The 23,179-nt window shown below is 36.6% G+C and overlaps 1 protein-coding gene across 3 annotated transcripts in view; it reads left to right on the forward strand.

Annotated features, from left to right (window-relative positions):
* TLE1 (TLE family member 1, transcriptional corepressor) overlaps positions 1-17,445 on the forward strand; it is a gene marked incomplete at both ends in the record, with an annotated part of 69,552 nt that extends 52,107 nt beyond the window's left edge. For 2 of the 3 annotated variants that reach the window (XM_079548463.1, XM_079548464.1), the window contains 10 exons: positions 725-877; positions 1,683-1,827; positions 2,529-2,719; positions 3,526-3,602; positions 11,908-12,157; positions 13,858-14,105; positions 15,995-16,142; positions 16,520-16,670; positions 17,103-17,179; positions 17,338-17,445. In XM_079548463.1, coding sequence (XP_079404589.1) covers positions 725-877; positions 1,683-1,827; positions 2,529-2,719; positions 3,526-3,602; positions 11,908-12,157; positions 13,858-14,105; positions 15,995-16,142; positions 16,520-16,670; positions 17,103-17,179; positions 17,338-17,445 — 1,548 coding nt within the window. The remainder of the gene's footprint in view (positions 1-724; positions 878-1,682; positions 1,828-2,528; positions 2,720-3,525; positions 3,603-11,907; positions 12,158-13,857; positions 14,106-15,994; positions 16,143-16,519; positions 16,671-17,102; positions 17,180-17,337) is intronic. The other variant, XM_079548465.1, reaches the window with a different exon arrangement.
* Positions 17,446-23,179: the final 5,734 nt, after the last annotated feature.

Below are 23,179 nucleotides of genomic sequence, written 5' to 3' on the forward strand. Positions count from 1 at the left end.
TTAATTCCTGCTGCTATTCTGATGAGCCAGAGGAGCTTGGAAAGCCTACAGAGCTAATGGTGTTGTAGCTTGCTGGGCAGCCTGTTTTGGATTAGAGTAAGTGAAGAAAGTGCCTCTGGAAGACAGAAAGAAAATCGCTTCAGAGATTATTGCAATTTTTATGTAGATTTAAGAAATGAAGTAATAGATACACTATCTAGATATACTTTATATATTGTTGTATAAAATCTGCATCTCTCTCTTTTTCTGAAGAAAAAGATGAGCAAGGTGCGTATTCCCTAAAAAATGAAATTAAATGAATGTCATTCTTATTGAAATGGTTGTTTTCACTAGCAGCACATAAAGAACATATACGGAAGTAGTATAAGCTTATTGCAGTTATTTTAAGTCTTTCTTGTTCATATCAGTTGTCATGCATGCTTGCAATCTGTGTAAAGCTAAGTGCAAACTAAGGCAAGATCTACGCTTGGAATCAATTTATGATATGTGTTTATGGTTTATGTAGTGTGGAATAAGTCCAGATTGCACTTAGTTACATCTATAATTGATGGAAGGATTTAAGGGCTTTTTTTTGTGTTTCCATAGAGATAGAAAGCAAACTACTGCTTCATTCAAATAATACTGTTTGAGTTCTTGGGATTTTTTTCCCCACATTGATTCTTTAATTGTGTCGAGTACCAGCTCTTAAAGGTTCTGTGCTGCTCTTCCTTTTCCATTCTTTTAGGATCCTTCATCTCCACGGGCAAGTCCTACTCATTCACCACGTGAAAATGGTATAGATAAAAGCCGCTTGCTGAAGAAAGATGCCTCTAGCAGTCCAGCATCTACAGCCTCTTCAGGAAGTTCCACTTCTCTGAAATCCAAAGAAATGAGTTTGGTGAGTATTGTAAACAGTCTGTTCTCTCAAGAAATGTTCTTTTTCCTGTAAGGTCTGACTCTTCATTCTTCAGCAACTACTTTTTTGCAGAAAGTGTATGGCTGTAAGAATCTGAAGTACTGTTCTACACCACTCTAGTACTACTGAGCTTTTTCTTCAGGAATAATTCCTTCTTCACGTTGATTTCCTGTATCTCATGCATTTCTGTCAAATAAGCTGTAAATTTATTAGAAAACACAAGATTCAATTAAAAATATTGTTTAAGAAAAAACATGATTGTGCTTTAAGTCTTTTATGGATCTGAAAGTAGTCAGTAACATGTTCCCCAGGCTTTTATTAAATTCTTCTAAATGAACTGCTGCTGAAAAACTTTTCAAAGAATAACTAACTTGGTACAATTTTATGTCACAGTTTCTTTGATTATTATCAACTGTGGTGGTACTCTGTTTTCATTTTGATTCACTATGTCCAGTAATCGTGATTTCACACTAAAATAATGTTGTGATGCATATTGTATTTTCCTGAAAAAAAAAAATTCTTGTGTACTTTTTAAATGCCAGTGGAAGAAAGAAAAATAATGTCTTAGCTTTTCTTTTTTTCCTCCCCCTCCTCCCCCAATTCTGGCGTTAATCAAAAGGTCAGCATTTTTTTTCACAAGTTAACATTGTCAGCATTGCGCGGATTTATGAAAATTGGCTGAGGGACTAGGTACTAGGTGCCCAGCATCCCAGCTGCTGTTGTGATAAATTGTGTAATATGGTTTGGATTAAAAATAATACTAATTTAATTTGTTTAATGATACCAGCATGAAAAAGCCAGCACGCCTGTTCTGAAATCCAGCACACCAACTCCTCGAAGTGACGTGCCAACTCCAGGCACTAGTGCAACTCCAGGACTTCGTCCAGGCCTTGGCAAGCCTCCAACAATGGACCCTCTGGTGAACCAGGCTGGTAATGCATGACCTCTTAAGATTTTATGGTTTTAAGATTATTTAAATATGCATTTCCATGCAAATGTTAACCGAGTGTTTTTTCTTGATGTTGAGGACTTGATGAGATGCAGATGTTTGGATTATCAAGTATTTGAATATCTTTCTATCTTTCGTTCTTCTTTGTTTACTTTGTTCTTTACCTTTTTGGAAATAGTCTGGAGACTGTATGCAATGAAAGATTTCTGAGAAGCTTCTAGTACTTAGTCTGAATGCAATTGCTTCTCCAGCTCTTTGTTTGAATCTACTAATGTTCGCTGCAGTGTAAATCTTGATAAATGCAGAGGGAAGTTTACTTTTGCTATTCAGGCTGGTACAGCAGAGTTGCTTCAGACATGAACTATGTAAACCATGCCTGTCAGCTTTAGTGCTTAATTTGGCCATGGAGAGACTAATATGAACAGGAAAATATAGAAATGGAAACGGGAAATGCTAGAAAAGGTTGTTAGAAGTAATCCCTGAGTTCAGATCTCAGTAGATCTTATTTACACTGAGTGAAAAGAGGTGGTAGTAGTGATAAATTATAGGAATGTTTCTTAGCTGTGTGTGTGCATGTGTGTAAGGGGAAAGTTAGGTACCAAAGTCTGAAATGAAAGGTCTTTTACTTTCTTCCCTGTGTGCAATGAAATCCAAAAAAAACTACTTGCTTTCATTGTTCCGTAGCCGCAGGTTTGCGCACACCTTTGGCTGTACAAGGGCCATACCCTGCTCCGTTTGGAATGGTGCCTCATGCTGGCATGAATGGAGAACTAACCAGTCCAGGGGCAGCGTACGCCAGCCTGCACAACATGTCACCCCAGATGAGTGCTGCTGCTGCAGCAGCTGCTGTGGTTGCGTATGGAAGATCTCCTATGGTAGGCCACACACTGTATGCAATATCAGTTGTGTGAGTTGCAGGTCACTGAGAAAAGCTACATACTTCATTTAGCACTGATGAATTCCCAAGTTATAAAAGTGCCAGAGGTTTGGCTGCTTCACTGTTTGTTTCACTTTGCTTTGTGGATGGAGAAACCTGTATCTTGAGAACAAAGAATCTTCATGTATTGATGTATGTTGCTTTTTTTCTCATTGGTGCTTTGTCTAATTAATAAATGCCAAACTGTTTGCTTATGCTTTAAATGAAAAAATGGTTTTGGCAGATACAAATCTCTTCACTCGTGCTGTGAACATCTACTTTTCTTTTGCTGAACAAGATTTGTGATCTGTACAGACACACCAAATTAATTTCCTTGCATTGTGTTCTTTTTGAGTAAATCAACATGAGGAGTCTTAAAGCTCTGTGATAAGGTGTGTTACAAGTAGTTGCTGTTGTGGGTGTAGTCACTAATTGGAGCATAGCAGTCATTGCTGCTATCAATCAGAGTAACCCGGGAGCCTGATCCCACAAACATATGCATAGACCTATCCACTTGTGAGTTTGCAAGATTGATCTTAAGCTTGTCATCTTCTGTAGATGAGGCTACTTTCTCAAACTGGACAAATTGTTACATGAAAATGTTGAAATCCTAAATTGCATGTACTTCTTAAAGCAATAAGAATTCTATCTTGATTACAGTGGTCAGAATTAAAATGTATATTTGGTTCAGAATTCCTCTTTGGTAGTAGTGTTTGCTGAATGAGAAATTGCAAGTGTGAGTTTTAATTTGCTTTTCATTGTCAGGTTGGGTTTGATCCTCCTCCTCACATGAGAGTACCTGGAATCCCTCCAAATCTTGCAGGAATTCCTGGGGGAAAACCGTAAGTAACTTTTTAACACTTCAGTAACAACTGCAATATTTACAGAGAATACAAATGTCTTGTGTCTGTGAAGAAAAATTCCAAGGGACACAGTGTCTGCTTGTTCCCATGAGATTTTTTTTTTTTTTTTGGACTTATTCTGACAGTAGTTAGAGCAAACAAATTCTAGAATGGTAGCTGTCATACTCCCAGACAGATGTGCATGTAACTGTTTCCAAGGAAAAGCTGCTGAAGGTAAATCCTGCTTGTTTGTGTAAGTTTCTTGATCATAAAGGAAGTTAGAGGAAACATAGATGGGAAGATAGTGGTAAAATGTGTAAGGAAAAACAGTTTGAAAGTCAAATTTTGGCTGTACCAAACATGAATGCATAGTACTAACTCACAGACTCCTTGTCTGGCACTTGTTTTAAAGGCATGAGTATCCGAAATGGTTACCTTAGCAGCTTGTATAATCAACCAAAGTTTAAAAAATGTTTGTATAAGTATGCAGCTGGAGAGCAAAAGATGAGGAATCTTTTGTGCAGTAGGAGACATATAGATGTAGGTTGACTTACACAACTACTTTTTATTGAAGAAGTTTAATTATTAGTGAAGGGATGCTTAAATAAAATGCTAATGTGATGTCCTGACTTACAGAGGCAACAGAAATAAATGCATGAAAAACTATGCATCAGTGTATTTACTTATTTTTCCCAGTAATTTAGTTTTAGTAGGATAGGGAAGCAGAGCTTATCTGTTTTCTTGGAGATAAAGGAGCAGAGAGAATTAAAACAACTTTTTGTCTTTGTTAGGACCAACTCATTTTTTGGGTTACCTTCACTCTTGTTAATCAGTCCTGACTTGTCTTTCAGAAAAAAACTGCAGTTAGAGTAGCACCTCACAATCCAGGTACATGGTTTTGGAATCAACTGCAACCAGTGCTAAAGTGATCTGCTGCATGCTGTCTTCTGTATCAATCTATTACAAGAATTTTGGGAATTAACTGGTTTAATTTTTCCTTCTGCTGCTTCAGGAACAAAGCAGAAACTACCGTCTAATTTATAAGATACATGATTTAGAAAGTTACATGTACACACACACATATTTTTTTGTCTTCATATTGAACTCCTATTTATACTTGTTGTCAAGCAATACAAGTTGTCAGCAATTCAGACACCCTTAAAAGTGTTCACCACTTTGCAGGCAAAAAGACATGCGCTTTCTTGTACTCTTGAGAGCAGTATGAAAGCAGAAGACTTCTTATAATAGCCATCCTAGATATGTCTTTACTGTTACCCACCACGTTTCTGAGAACTGACATAGCTAACTCTTGGTAATGTGAGAAACCTGTTAGATCTTGGGTTCATTTGAAGTTGGTGGTATGTTGACAAGACTACTGATGTGAGGTGTCTGAGTTAGTGTTATGTATCAGATGGTAGTGTGTTTAAATTTAGCACAGGAAGGAACATGCTTTGTTCTTAAAATATTCTCCTGTTAAGGGTCAAACTCATTCTTGCTGACTTCAGTAGAATTTGGCATTCTTACATAAAATATTTTCGGAAATCATATGATGTGATGGCCGTAAGCTTTTACTTCTAACCAAATGTATTCACAGGCTTTCAGTGACATATTCCATTATTCCATGCCTAGCCATATAAACTATGAAACCCATTTTTGTTCAGTCAGGATTGTTCTGTGATTAAGTCCTAATCGTTGCACTTTTCAAGGCACAAAAACAGTGCTTGTGTAACAGTAAACTTTGTATTATGTTATTTTATAACCAAATTATAGTCTCTGTTAATTTTTTAATTTAAAGTGCTGTTCAGCACTTTATTCATACTGCTTCACAGATCACTAACTTTGAGACATAGTTTCTACTCTTCTCTCGATTTGATTGATGTGTTCCATAGTGTTTTTCACAGTCATAGAGCAAGTCATTTCCTGTAAAGGAACTTATTTTCTTATCTTCATTATACGTGTATCAAATCTAAAATTTCAGACACTGAACTCTTGTCACTCCAGTGACAACTTTAGAATCATCTATCTTCATCTTATTTGGCTACATCTGTCTAGATGCAGTCCTAGCTAAGCTGCACTGCCTGCAGTTTTTTTTCGATAGCTCTTGTCTTCATTAGGCAAGTCTCCTGTATTGTCCATACAGAGTACAGGTGTTATATACTCAGGCAAACCAATCAAGGACTCATGGTTTATTTTCAGAATCTGCTTTACCTAAGATTAAAAGTAAGGTGTCACACTGAACTTATTTTTTGAGATCTGGAGTTTTAGTAAGTGAATATTTCAGATTAAGTTACTGAATCTCCAGCTGTAAGTATACATACGCTCACTGCTGCGTGATTTTAACGACAGCATTGCAAGGACTGTTTGTTCACACATCCTTGCTTTCAAGAGAAAATCATTTTTCTACCCAAAGGAGTGACATATCTGATAGCACCTAATTTTGTTTACCCCTGTGCATTCTGGGATCTGTTAATGGCCTAGCTGGTTAGAAATCAATAGCCTCTGAAGAGTCTACTCCTAGTCTTTTATCTGCTCTTACCAACTGAATATACTCTGAAAAGCTTGTCTATTGCTTGCCTTGTTTTGTAACTAGGCTAGATGTCTTTACTACCTTGTTTTTATCTTCCTGAATGTGAATCTGACAGTTTTGTTCCCTTCAAAATTACTGGCAAAATTATATGGGCAATCAAGGTAGAAAACTAGAAATCTTGAAGTCTTCATTAATTTTATATCTAAATAACTGAGCTAGGCTTTGCATTTGATAACAAATAGTTATTTATTTGCTGTGAGGCTTATTAGCTTGTCCATATTAATTTGATATTTCCATGTATGCTCATGTGGTCTCGTATGTTTTAATATTCTTGGTTTCAGTGTGTCTTCTCACTAGTAAGTTATTCTTTTCTTAGCAGTTGCTCTTGGTTTTTTGTTTTTTTTTTTATTCCCCCCAACTTTCCAAATTACCTTAAGTAATCATCATCTAGTCAGTAATTATCTTTTTCTTTGGTGACGGAAATCACTCCTATTTTGGACATACACATGTGATGTCAGAGTCTTACATTCTGTTTTTTGATACTCTTAATTATGCCATGTGCTATAGGTTCTTGGTATGTTGCTATCAACATGTTTCTTGCTTTATGTAGCCTTTCTAAAAAAGTAATAATTTAGCTTTTAGTATTCTTGTGGATTTCCCCAGAATGTGAACCACATCTTATATTAGTTGGATGAGCGACTGAGCATAGATTTTCAAGCTCATTGATGACATTTCAGTTCACAGCATTGATCACCTGGTATCTATAACTTTGAAATAATGGTGGTACTGAAAACAGTCATGTTTCTCAATATTCATGCTTCAAATAAAATTACATTTCAAATGTTTTAGACAGACTCTGACAGAGATGAAAAAATTCTTTCCTGTTAGCAGAAAAGGGGAATTTCATTTGGTAAACATTAGCTTTTGCTCAAGAGAGGAAAAAAAAGGTTTTTTTCTGTTCACCCAATCATTCCATTTGTTCAATGAAAGTACAATGAGAAATATTTTAAAGGAGTGTTAATTTTATTATATTCTAGAATAAAAAATAGATTTTCCACTTGCTTTTTGATACTTCCTAAATGTTTCTAGAGACCAGTTGGTGGATGTGAGCAAGTGAGGGATGGGTGGTCCCTTTCAGCAGTGATGACAGTGACAATGGGTCACCTGCATTGGTGCAGATTTTTGTGAGTGCCATGCAGGCTCTTCTTTATCGCAGGCAAAAATGCATAGATAACAGTAGTACCTATGTTGAAAAATAGTGTTTTGTAGCTGAGAATTTGCTCTATCAAATAGTGTTTTGTGTTCTTTGTATCTGTTGTAGTTTCTATGGAAATAAATAGGAGGATGACTCATCATTTTGAAAGCACACTCATCAACAGAAGGAACTGTCTGCTTTTGTGTTCTGCAGCTAGACTATTTTTGTGCCAGCTAAAGAATTCTGTTTGAATTCTTGAATAGAGAGATGAAGTGGAAGTTTTTTTTTTTTCGGTAGCATAGTATTCTAAGTTCACAGGAAGTGCATACATTATATCTAATTTTAAGATAATAGGTAGGTATTTTTAGCTGTTCTACCACGTTTTTGGCCAATGAATTAATGTGTAGGCCTGTTGTATAAAAATTTATTTGAAGAGGAGGAGGAAATAGTTCTAGCTCCTGTCAGCAAGTCAGAGAATAGTCTTATAACTGTTCTTTCTGTTCTAAATCTTGATCTAGTATTTGTTATTCACATCGGTACAGTTCTTCTATTGTATTATTTCAGTGTTTCCATAATACTTACTTTAGTGTAAGTGTAAATATAGATATCAATTTATATGTTCTTAGAATCTTGGAATCATGGAATTTTTGGGGCTAGAAAAGACCTTTTAGATCATCTAGTTCCAATGCTCATGCTGTGGGTAGGAACACATTCACTAGATAAACTTGTCCAAAGCCACATCCATAGTGAAAAATTTCTTCCTTATATCTAATCTAAACCTATCATCCTTTAGTTTATAGAAACATTACTTCTTGTATCTGCCCACATAAAAAGTCATTATCCATCTCTTTTGTAAGCCCCCTCTAAGTACTCAAAGGCTGCAATGAGGTCTCTTTGAAGCCATCTCCTCTCGAAGTTAAAAAAGCTCAGCTCCCTCAACCTGCCTTTATAGGAGAGGTGCTCCAGCCTTCTTATTGTCTTTGTGGCCCTCCTCTGGACCTATTTTAATAGTTCCACATCTTTGTTATGCTGGAAGCCCCAGTCCTGGATGCAGTACTCTGAGTGGGGCCTTATAAAGGCAGTGCAGAGGGAGACAGTCACTTCCCTCTCCCTGCTGGCTACCCCTCTTTTAATGCACCTGAGGATACTGTTAGTCTTCTGGGCTAGAAGTACACACTGCTGGGTCATGTCCATCTTTTCATCTGTCAGCACCTCTAAGTTGTTCTCCACAAGGCTGCTTTCAAGGAATTCTCCCAGACAAAAGGCCCTGCAGAAGTCCAGGTAGATGTCATAGATCATACTTATCAACCGATGCAGTCCTCTGTTATACAGGAGCACCATGCACAATCTGCCCTTCATGAAGGGATGCTGGCTATCTTAGATTGCCTCCATATCCTGCATGGGCCTTGACATAGATGCTAGGAGGATTTGTTCCATGATCTTCCCAGGCACAAAGGTGAATCTCTCCAGCCTTTCATTTCCTACATTTTTCCTTCTTCTCTTCTCTCTAGGTAACCTAGGACTCTAGCACTTAAGCAGCCGATAAGTCATTTGCATTGCTGTCCCTGTTAATTACTTTATTCTTCTGAAAGAAGCTTACTTCATCTAGGGAGTGCTGGTCTTGCAAATTATACAAGTTTCCTTTGGGCTCAGTTGTGAAGGGAACAGGAGAGAAAGGCATTTGAAATGAAAATTGCTATACCATAGTATGTAGTAGACATTACTAGACAGTGTTGATGTTAGCCTGACATACCACATACCTTTGAACAAACAGGAACATTTACTTTTTTGTGTATTTGTATTGGCAGAGGAATAGGGATTTGGCAGCGTGTAGCCATTTTTCTTAAGCAGTGGATTGCTAGTAACTTGCGTCATAACAAAAGCTGCTTTGACTAAGTCTTTTTGATGACTGCCATTTTGAGGGCTGATGAGTCTTGGAAATGGATGCATGACCGTCATGATAAAAATGAAGCTTTTAATATGATGTAATCAGACTTCAAATGTTAATATACTGATAAGATTATACTTAATTAAAAATACAATGAGATAAATTCCTGGCATTTCAGAGCAGAAGAGACATCTTAATGCTTCAGTGCACATGGAACACTTCAAAAATGTTCCTATTGTCTTTTTCTCACCCCATTTCAACAAGAAATGTGAAAGCTGTGTATATGCTCAGAGTCATTTCAAAACACCAATTATTTAAGTGTTTTGAATTGAACAGAACATTTAGGTTGTAATCATCTGTAGGATGGTTAAAAAAAAAAAGTACAAGTGGATTATTCATCTTGAATGTAATAGGAAGAATTGCTCAGTACTTGTTTAATTGTTTTTCTTATATCCATGATAAAAACAAGGGCAGGCTGAAACTTCAGAGTTTTGCAGTTTTTTCTACTCTTACTATTAAGAAAAAAACAAATTGATCTGTAGCCCAGGATGGGGCCTAGCTTTTAAGCCTCACAAATGCTGTGAATCCTTAGTTCTGTACCTGAACTTGAGCAGCTTCAGCCTTGAGCACTTTTGTTGCTACTCTTCTTCCTCACTTATCCTATGTCTCACCTGTTTGGTGAATAGCTTCTCTGGGACAGTTCTGTCTTAACTTCTCTTCACAGAAATGGTACAAATGCCTCTTGTCAGCCTTTATTGTTATGTAATTCTTTATACAAAAAGAAAAAAAGGGAGGAAAAAAGGGAAAGAATCACATAAACACCAGGTTGGAAAAGACCTACAAGATCACTCAGTCCAACCATCCACCTATCACCAATAGATCTCACTATACCATATCCCTCAACAAGAAATCCAAACATTCCTTGAATGCCTCCAGGGTCAGTGACTCCACCACTTTCCTGGGCAGCCCATTCCAGTGCAAGGATTCCGTAGGAGGAGATGCATCTGATACACTTTGCAACTTGTATACAAATGAGGGAGTAAACTTCCTTATATGTCATTTCTCATAAGTTTTATTTGTCACCTTTTTTGTTTCCTCATTCTCTATTTGTGTGTTCTCTGAGCATATCTTCAGTTGACTAGTCCAACCACAAAACATGAATAAGGTACAGGAATTGCGTGTGTATGGACTTCACTTCTTCTTTGGTTTATAGCAGTTACTGTCAATTACCTTTTGCCCTTCCCCTGTGGTGAAGACTGTGGTACTGCTTTGTCTGACGCTATCTTATGTTCTGTATGAAATAAAAATAGAGCCTTCTCTATTTTCTTCTGGCTCTGAATATCTTCTCAGCTCCTAGGCATACTTAGTTGCTTTAGGAAACAAGCTCAAGTACATTGTGATATCTATTATAGATCCAGAAATCTTACTTGTTCCTTTCTTTCAAACTGTGCAATACGTGGAAACATACAATAAAAAACTTGAAAACTACTCACTTAGAACAAAAAATTAATTAAATTACCTACTCTTTCGTCTGTTGAAGATCAATGCAATGCTTTAACTTGAACTATAGTAACCAAAGATTTATGAGGAAGATTTATTTGGAAAAGAATGCACAGACCTGAGAACAAAAATAAATTAGAAAAAAAATAACAGTATGATTGGGAGAAGGTATCCTATTAGTAAAAACATTACTTGTTTTTCACCACTTTGCTTTCTTGAATAAGAAAGCAATTAGTGTAACAGCAGTATCTCACCAGAATAATACAAGCAGCTTTTGCAGTAGTATTTTTATTATTTTTAAAAACAAAGAAAAAATACCACCCTGAATCTGAAACCTTTTTGTTGCTTTCTGTGCCCTGGTCTTCATGTTGAACTGATTTTAAATGTCACAGTGAACACAAATAATTCTATGTACTTTCCCTAAGGAGTAATGGTTTATCACTGCAGGGACTCAATTTCTCAACCTTAAGTTTTCATATGCTTGAGATCATGCAGTGTGTAAATACAGACATTGCAGAAGTGCTAAAACTACCTGGGAAACAGAGCCTTTCAACTGTTCCAAAATACTTATTCAAGATAATATAATTATGAGAAGATTGTGTCAGCTTTCTGATGTAAGAGCGTCATGTAAGAGCACTCTGCATTTCCATGTTGTGTACAAAACTAGTTCCCAGCTGGAAAGAGAGACTTACTAGCGCAGCAAGTGCTGATGTTGAAGATGATGTGCTGAAATAAGTTGAGGACAAGTTTAACTTAAGAGTTCACGGTAACAGGTAAGCCTCGTGGAATACATCTGAAAGATGGTCAGGAAATGCTGCTGTATGACTTGTGCGGAGACTCAGAACCACTGATTAGAAAGCAGCAGCTGAAAGGCCTTTCAACAGCTCCAGTGGCAGAGTGATGGCCATGACCTTGATTCGTAGAGTTAATAGGAGATTTTAATCTGCTTCCCCACTGCACAAATAGTTTAGTTGAAACACAAAAGCTGAACACGGTTGTTGTTTCTTTCTTTCTCTGATCCTGATCTTTCTCTGAGGTTTCATGTACCTCATGGTATTAGGTCCTGTAGCTTTTCAAATCTTTTTCTCATGAAAATTAAAGAAAGAAAACAGAAAGTACTACCTTTTTCTGTAATTTTTGCACTATATCTTTGCTGATATATTTTTTCTTCTCCTTTCTTTCCTTCCCCGAAAAGAGCCTACTCCTTTCATGTTACTGCAGATGGCCAGATGCAGCCTGTTCCTTTCCCTCCCGATGCCCTCATCGGTCCAGGAATCCCTCGCCATGCCCGTCAAATCAACACTCTGAACCATGGGGAAGTTGTGTGTGCAGTTACCATCAGCAACCCCACGAGACATGTGTACACGGGTGGCAAGGGCTGTGTCAAAGTCTGGGATATCAGCCAGCCCGGGAATAAGAGCCCTGTCTCTCAGCTCGACTGCCTGGTAAGTGAACAGGAACTAATGTAGAAGGGTAACTTCTCCTTGGAGACTCAATAAGGAAATAGCTGTCCTTGTCTGGATTGTGTTCATATTATAAGGAAATAGCAGGCAGTTCTGTTTCCTGCTGTATGTATTTAACTGACTTTTTTTTTTAAACACTGAACAGGTGGTGTTTCAGAGAAGTGGACTGGTTTGTTTAGTGATAAATGTCATTATTAAGGGTCAAATAATAGATAAGACGTTTGAGAGTACAGCTGATTCTTTCTCCATCCAAGTCGTGCTGGTATTTTTTGCACTGCATGGATTTGAAAGGAACCCTGGCTGAGACAGAGACATTCCATGGTGTTTCGTTCATGGCAGAAATCACATCCTTTTTTGTAAGAGGGTAGTGGCTGTATAAAGGAGTAGTGTGACAAGGTAGCAAGGTCACTTTGTATTGCTGCACTTCTGCTGGTTTCTATTCATATCCATGAGGTGCAAGCTGATTTATTTGCAGTTAGTTGAAAAGCTAAATCAAAAAAGCTGTTAAATAAAAATGCTTCTTACACTAAAGCAGTGTAGAGATTTGGAAAGAGACAAATCAGTGTAATGTTAACTGAAGGTGTAATGTCATAAAACACAATAATATATATTATGGATGAAAGTAATTCTTAGATGTTGATCATAATAAATGTGCTTATTTTTTTCCAGCTTTTACCTCTCATTTGATGATATGCCAATGTCAGTTGTCCAGTAGTAGTATATGTATGGTTAAATATGTATTCTGTCTTGTGACAGGTTTGTCTCTGGATGCTCAGTCCCAGTTGCCTTCATTTTAGTTACAGATCTGTATGGCTGCCAATAGCTAAGCTGACATTCCCAGTGCACTGCTTGCTGCTCCCTCTCTGTGACTGTAAAACAAACAAATGGGCAAAACCCCAAACAAAACCACCATCCCCAAAAATCAAAAACAAACAAACAGAAAACAACCACAAACAAACCTTAGCAGTAGAAGTGTCTTTGATTTCTACTTGGTGTTGTGGATTTTTTTGTTTTGAGTTACTGATCCTATCCCTGCATTTCCTAGAGGGCCGTTACTATGTTGCGCAGCCAATATGCTTAAGAAGTCAGCTTTGTAATATGTAAAGATTGAAATCTTTTCCATCTCTAAATCTTTTATAGTATCTCTGTCAGCAATAGTATCAAAAATGTGAAACCAGTATGAGCATGACAGGAGTGATGCTGAGCAAGAGAACCAGCATAAATCCAGGACTAGTAGGGGAATAATTCAACATTTTCACTTTAAAATGATGAATGTAAGATATCACTTAAAAGAAAACTCTAAGATCTGAAAGATATGAGACTTCAACTGTATTTTCATAAGTGGTTGCTTAGATATCATACGAGAAGTCACTTTGTTTTTTGCAAAATATTCCAGTGATGCTGGTGATCATAATTGATGGAGTGCACTTTCTCAAATGCAAGCTTACTTTTAGCACTGTCTTAGTGTAATGAGATGGAAGACTTGCAATTCATCAGGTTTGAGAAAGTTAGTAATGAGAAGTAGGCATTTGAAACCTTTTAGGGTATACCGATTTCTGTTCTGTACTTTGGCACTGGAAAAAATTGCTTACTGTTTAAAACTTGGATGCAGTCAGAATCTCATTAGTGGTCATTATTGGCAGGCATGTATTAACGTAACGGAGGTGATTTGTGTTGTACAGAACAGAGATAACTACATCCGCTCTTGTAAATTACTGCCTGATGGATGCACCCTAATAGTTGGCGGGGAAGCCAGCACATTATCCATATGGGACCTGGCAGCGCCAACTCCTCGTATAAAAGCAGAGCTTACATCCTCAGCTCCTGCCTGCTATGCTTTGGCTATCAGCCCTGACTCCAAGGTGTGCTTTTCCTGCTGCAGTGATGGGAACATTGCAGTGTGGGATCTGCACAATCAGACATTGGTCAGGTGAGTATTACTTGTTTTCTGTAAACTTTAATTAATTAAACTTAGTCTTTGAGCAGCTAAATATTTATCTCGCTGAATAAAGGTTCAGAATAGCAAAGTAAAAGAGTCTTTCTTATCCAAATAATTAGGTTGGTGCTCAGGTTGGGCTAGAAACTAATTCTAGTAGCCTGTCCTAGGAGCTGTTCTTTGAGGGCCTTTCAGGTTGTTCTATAACCTCTTGAAGTCAGTGTGAAAGCTCTTGTAGGTTTCATGTACTTGAATGTGTCTGCAGATTTCAACAAGCTAGATTGTGATTAACATAGACTGAACTTGCTATGTAGAGAACTCTGTGAGGTTTCTTGTTTTCATTTACCTTAGGTCTTTCTAAGTAATAAGGAAAAATTTCAGTTTGTAATTAGTGATGACAGGTAATAAAATTAACCTTCCAAAAGTAGTTGAAAACCTGGATCACTTCATTTTTTTCAGGAAAGTATGAAGGACTGATGTTTGATGTCTTCACAAAAGAAAAATATTTGAGTTCTGGAAGACGAATTTGATCTCTAAAGCTGTGAGGATGATTTGTGGAGGCTATAATAAATATATTGCTATGTATGCTACTTGTGAAATACTTCCTTTAAACCTTGATTACAGTGTCTAGCAGGTCAATATTTAGCATCAGTGCTATGACAGAAAAAAAAAAAAAAAAAGCAAATGTGTGAAATAACTTAGCAACTGGTTGTGTGATTTTAATAGAAGGTGACCTTTGGTTCAATCTTGCTAAGGCTGTGATGGCTTACAATATTACAAGAATGGAGAGCCTACAATGGAAAAGACCATGATGTTTTAGAGGATTAGAATGATACACCAAAGAAGCTGCTTTGTCTGCTGTGACTTAGTGAATTTACTGTATATCAATAGTAAGCCTAAATTGATGTGCAATTTAAGTGAAAATTTGACTTTCTGCTAAATTTCTATGACAAAGAAAACACCCTTAGTTATGTAAAGTCTTCAATTTGCTTTGTATGTGCTTAGGCCCTGAGAAGGGCTCTTTATCCATCTGTCACTGACTTGAATAAATAGTGTTAGTTACTGTTTCTCCCATCGCTCACTTGCTGATCATTCTGATTGATAACATGTGGAAACTGTGAAACACAATGTGCCATGTGACCTTCCTATGGCAACTCGTGGTGAATCACCTCGTTCACTCTCAGACTAGTTGCCTTTTTCTCCCTTCCCTCCACCTTTGACATTGAATTTTCTTATATTTAATTGCCGATGAAAAACATGGATGGCTTCTGCCAAAGGATTAAGGAAAACTTGTTATGACCTTTTGGTTGCTGAAAGCAGGAATCTCCTAATGAAAAGATTTTGAAACAAAATGCATTGTCTAGTTATTTTGTGATCTCCTGATCTCCTGCCAGAGAATGCAACTTCATTGATTCAGCAATTCAGTGCATGACAATTTGGGTCCTTCTCTGGATCCCTTCACTATTTATCATGTTGACTTACAGACAGGGAAAACAACAGTAGTTGTTTTCTGAAACTGGAGGAGCTTGATTCCGTCAGCATTTTTTTTAATCTATGCTGTCTTTAATTGCTTTTTAACTGTAGTTACTACTACACTCCAAAAAAAAAAAAAAAAAAGAAAGAAAAAAAAAAAGAAAAAAGAAAAGAAGAAACTTCTCAAAACATGACAGAAAATATTTGTCCATCTATCTGTGATGCAGTCAATTTCTGTAGCACCTGGAAAATATTTTTGTTGTATTTCATGCCAAGTCAGAGGGAGGGGCTGATATTTGCCCATCAGCAGACACAGATGACACACATGCAGAGTCCAAAACTAACACCACAACACTGTTTACCTTGAGCTCTGGCAGGAAATCATTATTCAATCTGGTTTGTTTTATCAGGCAATTCCAGGGCCACACAGATGGGGCCAGCTGTATTGACATTTCTAATGATGGTACCAAACTCTGGACAGGAGGTTTGGATAACACTGTCAGATCCTGGGACTTGAGAGAAGGGAGACAGCTACAGCAACACGACTTCACATCACAGGTAACTGGATTTTCCTGCAACACACAGGGGAGCGGAACAGGCAAGCATTTAGGAAGAAGGCTGAGAAACTACTCCAGTGCAGCTGACGAATTTTAGATTGTTTGCTTTGTTTGCTTTGACTATTTACAGCATGATACTTTGGAACTTTCATATGTTTAATTGCTTTGGGACAAAACAATAGGCTGACTCTACTTTCTGTCCCTGTTTTTCCTAAGTTAATAGGCAAGGACAGGGGTTATTTGGTCACTAGAATTTTGACAAGCAGTCTCACTATTGAACTTTGTCAGTTCTGTTTCTATGCCCTTCCTTCTTCCTCTCCTCATTCTTTTGGTCACTATAGGAAAAAATAAAAACTGTAAATGTTGTTTGATTTTCAGATATTTTCCCTTGGTTATTGCCCTACTGGTGAATGGCTAGCCGTGGGAATGGAGAGCAGCAACGTGGAAGTGCTACATGTAAATAAACCAGACAAATATCAGCTGCACCTTCATGAGAGTTGTGTATTGTCACTCAAATTTGCTTACTGTGGTAAGTTTCCACGAAGACAGAACTGGAAGTCTGGACTCTTAATTCATACTGCCTACATAAGTTATTGCACAATCATAACTTCTGATAATTAAAATTTATTTAGTGTCTGTGTTTCTCAATTTATGAATAAATAGCTCTGCTTTATGAATATAACTTGCCTACAAAGAACTGACTTTTTTATTAATTTATTCAAAGTCTGCTGTAAAGGTTGAGCTCTGTGTAAAAGACTGTTTCTACTTCATGTGGGGATTTCTTGTATGTCATATGCTACAAAAGCATGAGGCATCCATGTTGATTCTAAGCAATAATACTGTATTGATTAGTGGTGAGAGCTTTGTGTAGCTGCAATTAGCCATCAGATTTCAATCTGACACCAGATCTGTCAGATGTCTGCCTCATGTGTTTTCACAGTTCTTCTCTTTCACATTCTAGGTAAATGGTTTGTGAGTACAGGGAAGGATAACCTTCTTAATGCATGGAGAACTCCTTATGGAGCCAGTATATTCCAGGTGAGGATGATACTGCTTTTAAAGAAATCACTAGTACTCTGCAAGTCCCACGAGTGGACGCAAATCTCTTTACCTATGTGATCCACTCGAAATGGGATACTGAGATGAAGGTAGTAGACTTTTTTTAATCAAGTAATATATTTCTATTTTTCTTCTAGTCCAAAGAATCTTCATCAGTGCTTAGCTGTGACATCTCTGTGGATGATAAATACATAGTCACTGGCTCTGGAGACAAAAAAGCTACAGTCTATGAAGTTATCTACTGAAAATATGATGGGGATATAACTTTTAGAAGTTGATCTGGGCCAAAATTGTTCTTAATTGTAGAATTAGAAAGGTTTGCCTTTTAAAAAGGAATTAAAGTATTGAGGTTCCAGACCTTGTGATGAAGTTACTTCGGTTTTTCAAAATAGAAGGCAACATCCAGCAACTTAAGTATTGGCTGTGCGGACCAAACAGAACACAGAAGCAAGATGGACAGATGTAGCCTAGGTTTTTGACATAGTTTTAAAAGCCGAGTCTGCTAAAGAATGTTGAAGCCTTTTTATTTTTTCTCTTTCTTTATGACCTCATGCAAATTGTTCTCATTGCCTGAATATGGGGATAACCTTTCTGTTCCTTGCAATTCAATTTGCATCCTGTCCTGTGTAGAGCAGTGGTGTCTCAGATGAACTTGTTTCCTGGTTTTGCATCTTGTGATATGTTTTTGTATTTTTGTTGAAGGTCAAACATTTGTATAAATTGTAAATATATTTAGTTTATTACAGTAAAGGCTTTAGTATGAACAACCACTCTTCTTCTCCCCTTCCTCCTCCCACTCTTCTTCCCTCCCACTCCTCACCCCCGCTTATTTAAAAGACCTTTTGGGGATATAAGTACCTTTTTAGAAGCAAAAGCAAACACTATGTATAGTTTGAAAACTGTGTCTTATTCTTTATAACTCTTCCTAGATTCCTTTATCATACTTCAAAGTAATTGTTTTGACATATTAGGATATCAAATCCAGTAGATACTGTCTTGTGCTGCAGGAAAACTAAAAGGCAATTTTGTACTAATTATAGTGTAAATATAAAAATTGAACATTTCATAAAGTTGTGCAGTTTATTTTAAGTTTGTTGTGATGTCCCATGTATATGTTCTTTGGCAGAAGCATTAATATGTGCCTGATCATAATTCTTGTGGTCATCTCTAGAAGAAGAGATTTCCTTCTCCTTTCTCCTTCAGCTGAACAGAATTCATGAAGGACTGCATTTAAACTAAGTACATCAGAGGCTTTATTCATTTAACTGAAGGTGTCTGTGATTAAACAAAACTAGATAAGTTGTGTCCTTCATATTTTACAGAAGAAAATAATCATTTCCTTTTTTTTTTTTAATGGCTTGTTTATACGTAGATACTCAGGTAAATATTAAAAAATTACCAAAGTGTGGGTTTTACAGGCGACCACTTAACTCACTTAACTGATGTTAAAATACTTGCAGAGCTGCAAGTAATTGAATTAACCTAAGTTAAACTTGCTTCTTAATTTCTTGTGACCACGTTGACAAAGGATTTTTTTATTATTTTCAACTAATCTACTGTATAAGTACATTAGAATTAATTTTCTAGTGTCCCATATTAGACAGGCCTATACTCTGTATTCCTATTGAGGAGTCTTTGAGTCCCTTCCACTGTTACATGTGTATGACATCGCCGAAGAGCTATGCTGAGCAGCCAGTTACCAAAGTCATACATCTTCAAATCAAGTTTTTTCAATGTTCTCGAGACAAATGGATGAGGAGAGAATGTGTACATTTTATTCTAGTAATGTTTTTTCAAATTAGATAAGCAGAAGGATATCTTTAAGTAATGCTTAAAATTGCACGAACTGAGAGAGGTTAAGACACATTTTGAATAGCTGCTTTTTCACTTTGCTAGCATTTGACAATGACTTATATTCTCTATATTTCAAAGACTCATGACCAGGAAGAAACAAGTTTGACTGACAGATGCATGGATATGGATTTTCTCATTTGGGGTCAATTTTTTTCTATAATTTCTAGTCTGAAGAGACATCAGTTTTCTTTTCAATTTACATGACCATTCTACAGAAACCATTTTATAGCATCTAGCATTACAGTAGCATTGGAATATTAACTTAGCGTTTGGAATATGAAATGTTAACCATTCAGGATAATCTAGTTTCCTAGACATACAAAATCAATACTCTATCAACTGGTATCTATGTAGTTGTCTATTGTTATTTTGTATATAGGAGTAGGAAAATTATAGACCAGCTTTAGGTGATGATGATGTGCCTTTCACACAAGGGAGGCAAAAATAGAATCACAAGGCTTTTCCCAAAAAAATTGTATTTGCTATATTGAAATACTGTGAATTGTTACGCTATTCTAAAATGGGAAGGCTTAAAAAAAAAAAAAAAAAAAAAGTTTGCACTAAGTTACTTGATTTTAGGCTGACCATGTTTTAATTGTGAAGTTCTTTCAAACATCTGACCCTTCTGATAAGAATTGACTTTGCTTAGCAGCGCTAGCCAAGGTCAAAGCATCCATTTGCTCCATTTGGCACGTTTTATTGTCTTCCAAACTGCCATCTAATTGGCTTACTTCATAAATATTCTTTTGTCTTTCTTAAAAGCTGATAGAAGAGGATCCAAGAATGCAACTATGATAACATACTTATGTATGTTTTGAAATTAAACACATATATGTAATGGTTCTGCTCTTTACTTGCACCATAGTGCTTGTCAGTGAGACCAAATTTTGGCAATATAAGAGATTCAAAATGACAGTGTCAAGAAAATCATGATGTATCTTGCCCTTCTTGTTAACTTTTAGAATGCACAATGAGTCAGCAGCTTTGGAACAAGGCATTATTTTGCATGTGAATTAATTTAATCACATTTGTACCTTGGTTTTTTATATTGCAATCAACTTTCTTTCACCAGTCAGATCTATTTTATGCCTTGGATCTGAAAACATGGGGACTCATCCAACACCCATGCTCTCAAGTTCTCATTTCACATGTTTCACTTTATATTTCACAAACATTTTATTTTCATTTGTCACAGTCGAATCTCTTCCATGTACAGCCACATTTTTAAATGAAATGGTGCAGTGGGTGGAATCTTGGCATGTATGTCTGTTTTTGCTATTGTCTCCAAGACTTAAAACTTGAGAGAGCTTCTGTAAATTCTTGTAGCCCTGTAGAAAGTAGTGGGTGGAAATAACTCCTTAAATGAAGAAACAGACCAAATCAGACCAGCAGTAACACAGAGGCTCTGGGAAAAGGAAATGGAAAAAGAGGGTGCAACAATAACGATGGGGTAGGTAATTTTTATTTTTTGTCAGTTTAATTGCAATCCTAAAAGATTCCTTTGATTAGCCCCTTTCTGGGACAGTCTTTGTTTGCTGGGTGGCCCTCAGTATTCAGACGGCTGAATGCCACTCTGGCAAAAAGTAATGCCAGACAGAGCAGAAGTGGGGAGTCCTTACAAATGACATATTGGATGTCAGTGTAAACAATAACTGATGAACTGGAGATTTGTGATAATATCAGTTCAACTGAACAAAATTCTTTGCTCATTCTAAGTACAATGTAGTGTATGTGTACTAGAGAACAAGTTTTGTAAGTCAGTTGTGCATAAAATCATGATAATATTTCTCAATGTGTCAGAGTACATGTTTTCTTTATAATTCCAAGTAAAGATATTTCCCTGCATCAAACTGCAAGCTTTTGAGAATTTGAGAGAGAATTTTCATCTGCATTAATTCTTTTCAACTCATTTGGTGTTTCAAAAGCTTTTTTCTTTTTAAAGGGAGGAGAGAGCAAGAAAGAAACATGAAGATCATATTGTTAATTTTTTTTTTTTTTTTTTTTGGTAATAGAAACATCAAATTGGAATCTGTCATCACATGCATATTTTTGTGTATAAATAACCGGCCATATCTTTTTATGTCTCATCTTTGGATTGGTGATGGAGGTAGAATTTTCAGAAGCATCAAAGTAACTGTAACATAAAACTAGACTGACAAATAGATGGTTTGGTTTGGTTTTGTTTTTTGTTTTTTTCCCCAAGAAAGAATTACCCACTAATTAACTAGTGGAATCATGCAATACAGTTGCAGACCTTCATATTTTCTGTTATATTGATGAAATTTTGAGTTGATGTGAGAAGTTCTATAGTTATATTAATTAAGAAAGGTGGATTTTACTGTTTGCACACTCTAGAAGAGTTTTGAATCCAGATTCCAAACTTATGGTGTTTATTCCTTGGGCCACTTAGCTGGAGGAGCTTGCAATCTTCTCAAAACATTTTTTTTTTCCCCATCAAAAGTGCTTAGAAATAATGTCAGAATATAGGTGTATACAGGATTTGAGTCATGATATCCTGCCAAAGAAAGGTCAATTTATTACAGACTGGGAGATCTGCAGCAGCTCAAGTAGGACTTAGTGATCACCAGAATGAAAGAAAGAGTTGAACACGTTCTGAGAATACACAGAGAGGTGAAAGGAAAAAAGAGACACACTGTTCTCCCACCTTTTTCAGTGGTAGTTTAACACAAAAACCACCTAGAACAAGGTTTCAGTGTACAATTATACCAACTACCGTTTTTCCATGAAGTTGCTTAGATGTTTCTGTGTAGTAATTCAGGGACACACCTAAGAATGGAGTAGACATTTCTATGACATTCATAAGCGATCACATAGTTCAAAGAGGAAAGAGTGTTATATCTCACCCAGTTCTCAACATTTCCCATTACCTAGTATTTTTGTAGCACAAACTCAGCTTTCCAGCAATTGATAATCCTATTTTCAGCAACACGCTCCCAGATGTCCCATTGCAACTTAAGAGATTTGTGCAGCATGGTAAATTTTGCTAGGGAAACCAGACATGCAGGAACTGGATGCTTTAAAAATCTGCACTGTGGATCTAACTTAATGACGTTTCTGAGAAGTCTACTCAGTTTCTGATGAACTACATAGGAGTACTCAACCACTCATTAAAAAGAAACAATGCATTCTCTACAGTTCTTTGAACACACTTGAAGCACATGGTTGTTGGGTTTTTTTTTTGTTTTGCTTTTTTTGAGTTATTTAGGTTTTTTTTTTCATGTTTTAAAAAATATACATATGTACAATGTAACAAGGAAACATAAGGGGAAATAAGAGCAATGAATGAGGAGTATTTTGTTTTCAAACTGCAAAATGTTCTTAAAGATGTCATGCCTCGAAACAAAGGAACCGATTGTTTCTATAGTACATTAATTCTTGAGAGAGCTGTATTTTTTTCCTTGGAGTGATACTCTCAGAAAACTGAACATCAAAAAGCAGGTGATATTGAGACTCACATTAGTTATCCATTTCAAATTTGAGGATCCTCCCCCCTCCTCCATTCTTTATTGCCATGACCCACAGTTGGCTCATAGAAGCTGAACATTAGGCTTTGACCTTTCTGGCTCATGTACCAGGAATAATTTTGTCTAACAAGTCTGTTGGTGATGCATAGGCCACAGGAGAGTCTGGCTGAATCTTTTTGTGGATAGGTAGATACATAGTGTCAGCCAAGATGTAATAATTTCCTTTACTAAAGCAAGCACCTAGAGATAAGATAGCATCATTGCTCAGTACTCATACTTCCATTGTTTGTGGAAATGCTGCTCAGTGTTGTTGACTCACTGTGGAAAAATCCTGTGGTGTTTCCTGAAGTAAAATGTTGATTTTGTGATTGTTTCTCTCCTAAAATTTCATATGCAATTTTTACGTTGATTCATAGAGAGGCACTGCAGGGAGCAATAGACAGTTGCTATTACATAGAGTTTGGCAAGGACTTTCTTTGTTATGTTTGCAGTACAAAGGTATAGTATATCTTGAACCTCGTCTCTATCTCTGTTTTATGCCAAGAACGTGTGAGAGGTAAAGATAATGCACACTTTGGAGATTAAGTAATCAAACATGCTATTATCCTTATCCCTTTTGTACACTTTGTCATTAATATAA

Source organism: Tetrao urogallus (assembly GCF_951394365.1).
Source record: "Tetrao urogallus genome assembly, chromosome: Z".
Classification (NCBI taxonomy): Eukaryota; Metazoa; Chordata; class Aves; order Galliformes; family Phasianidae; genus Tetrao; species Tetrao urogallus.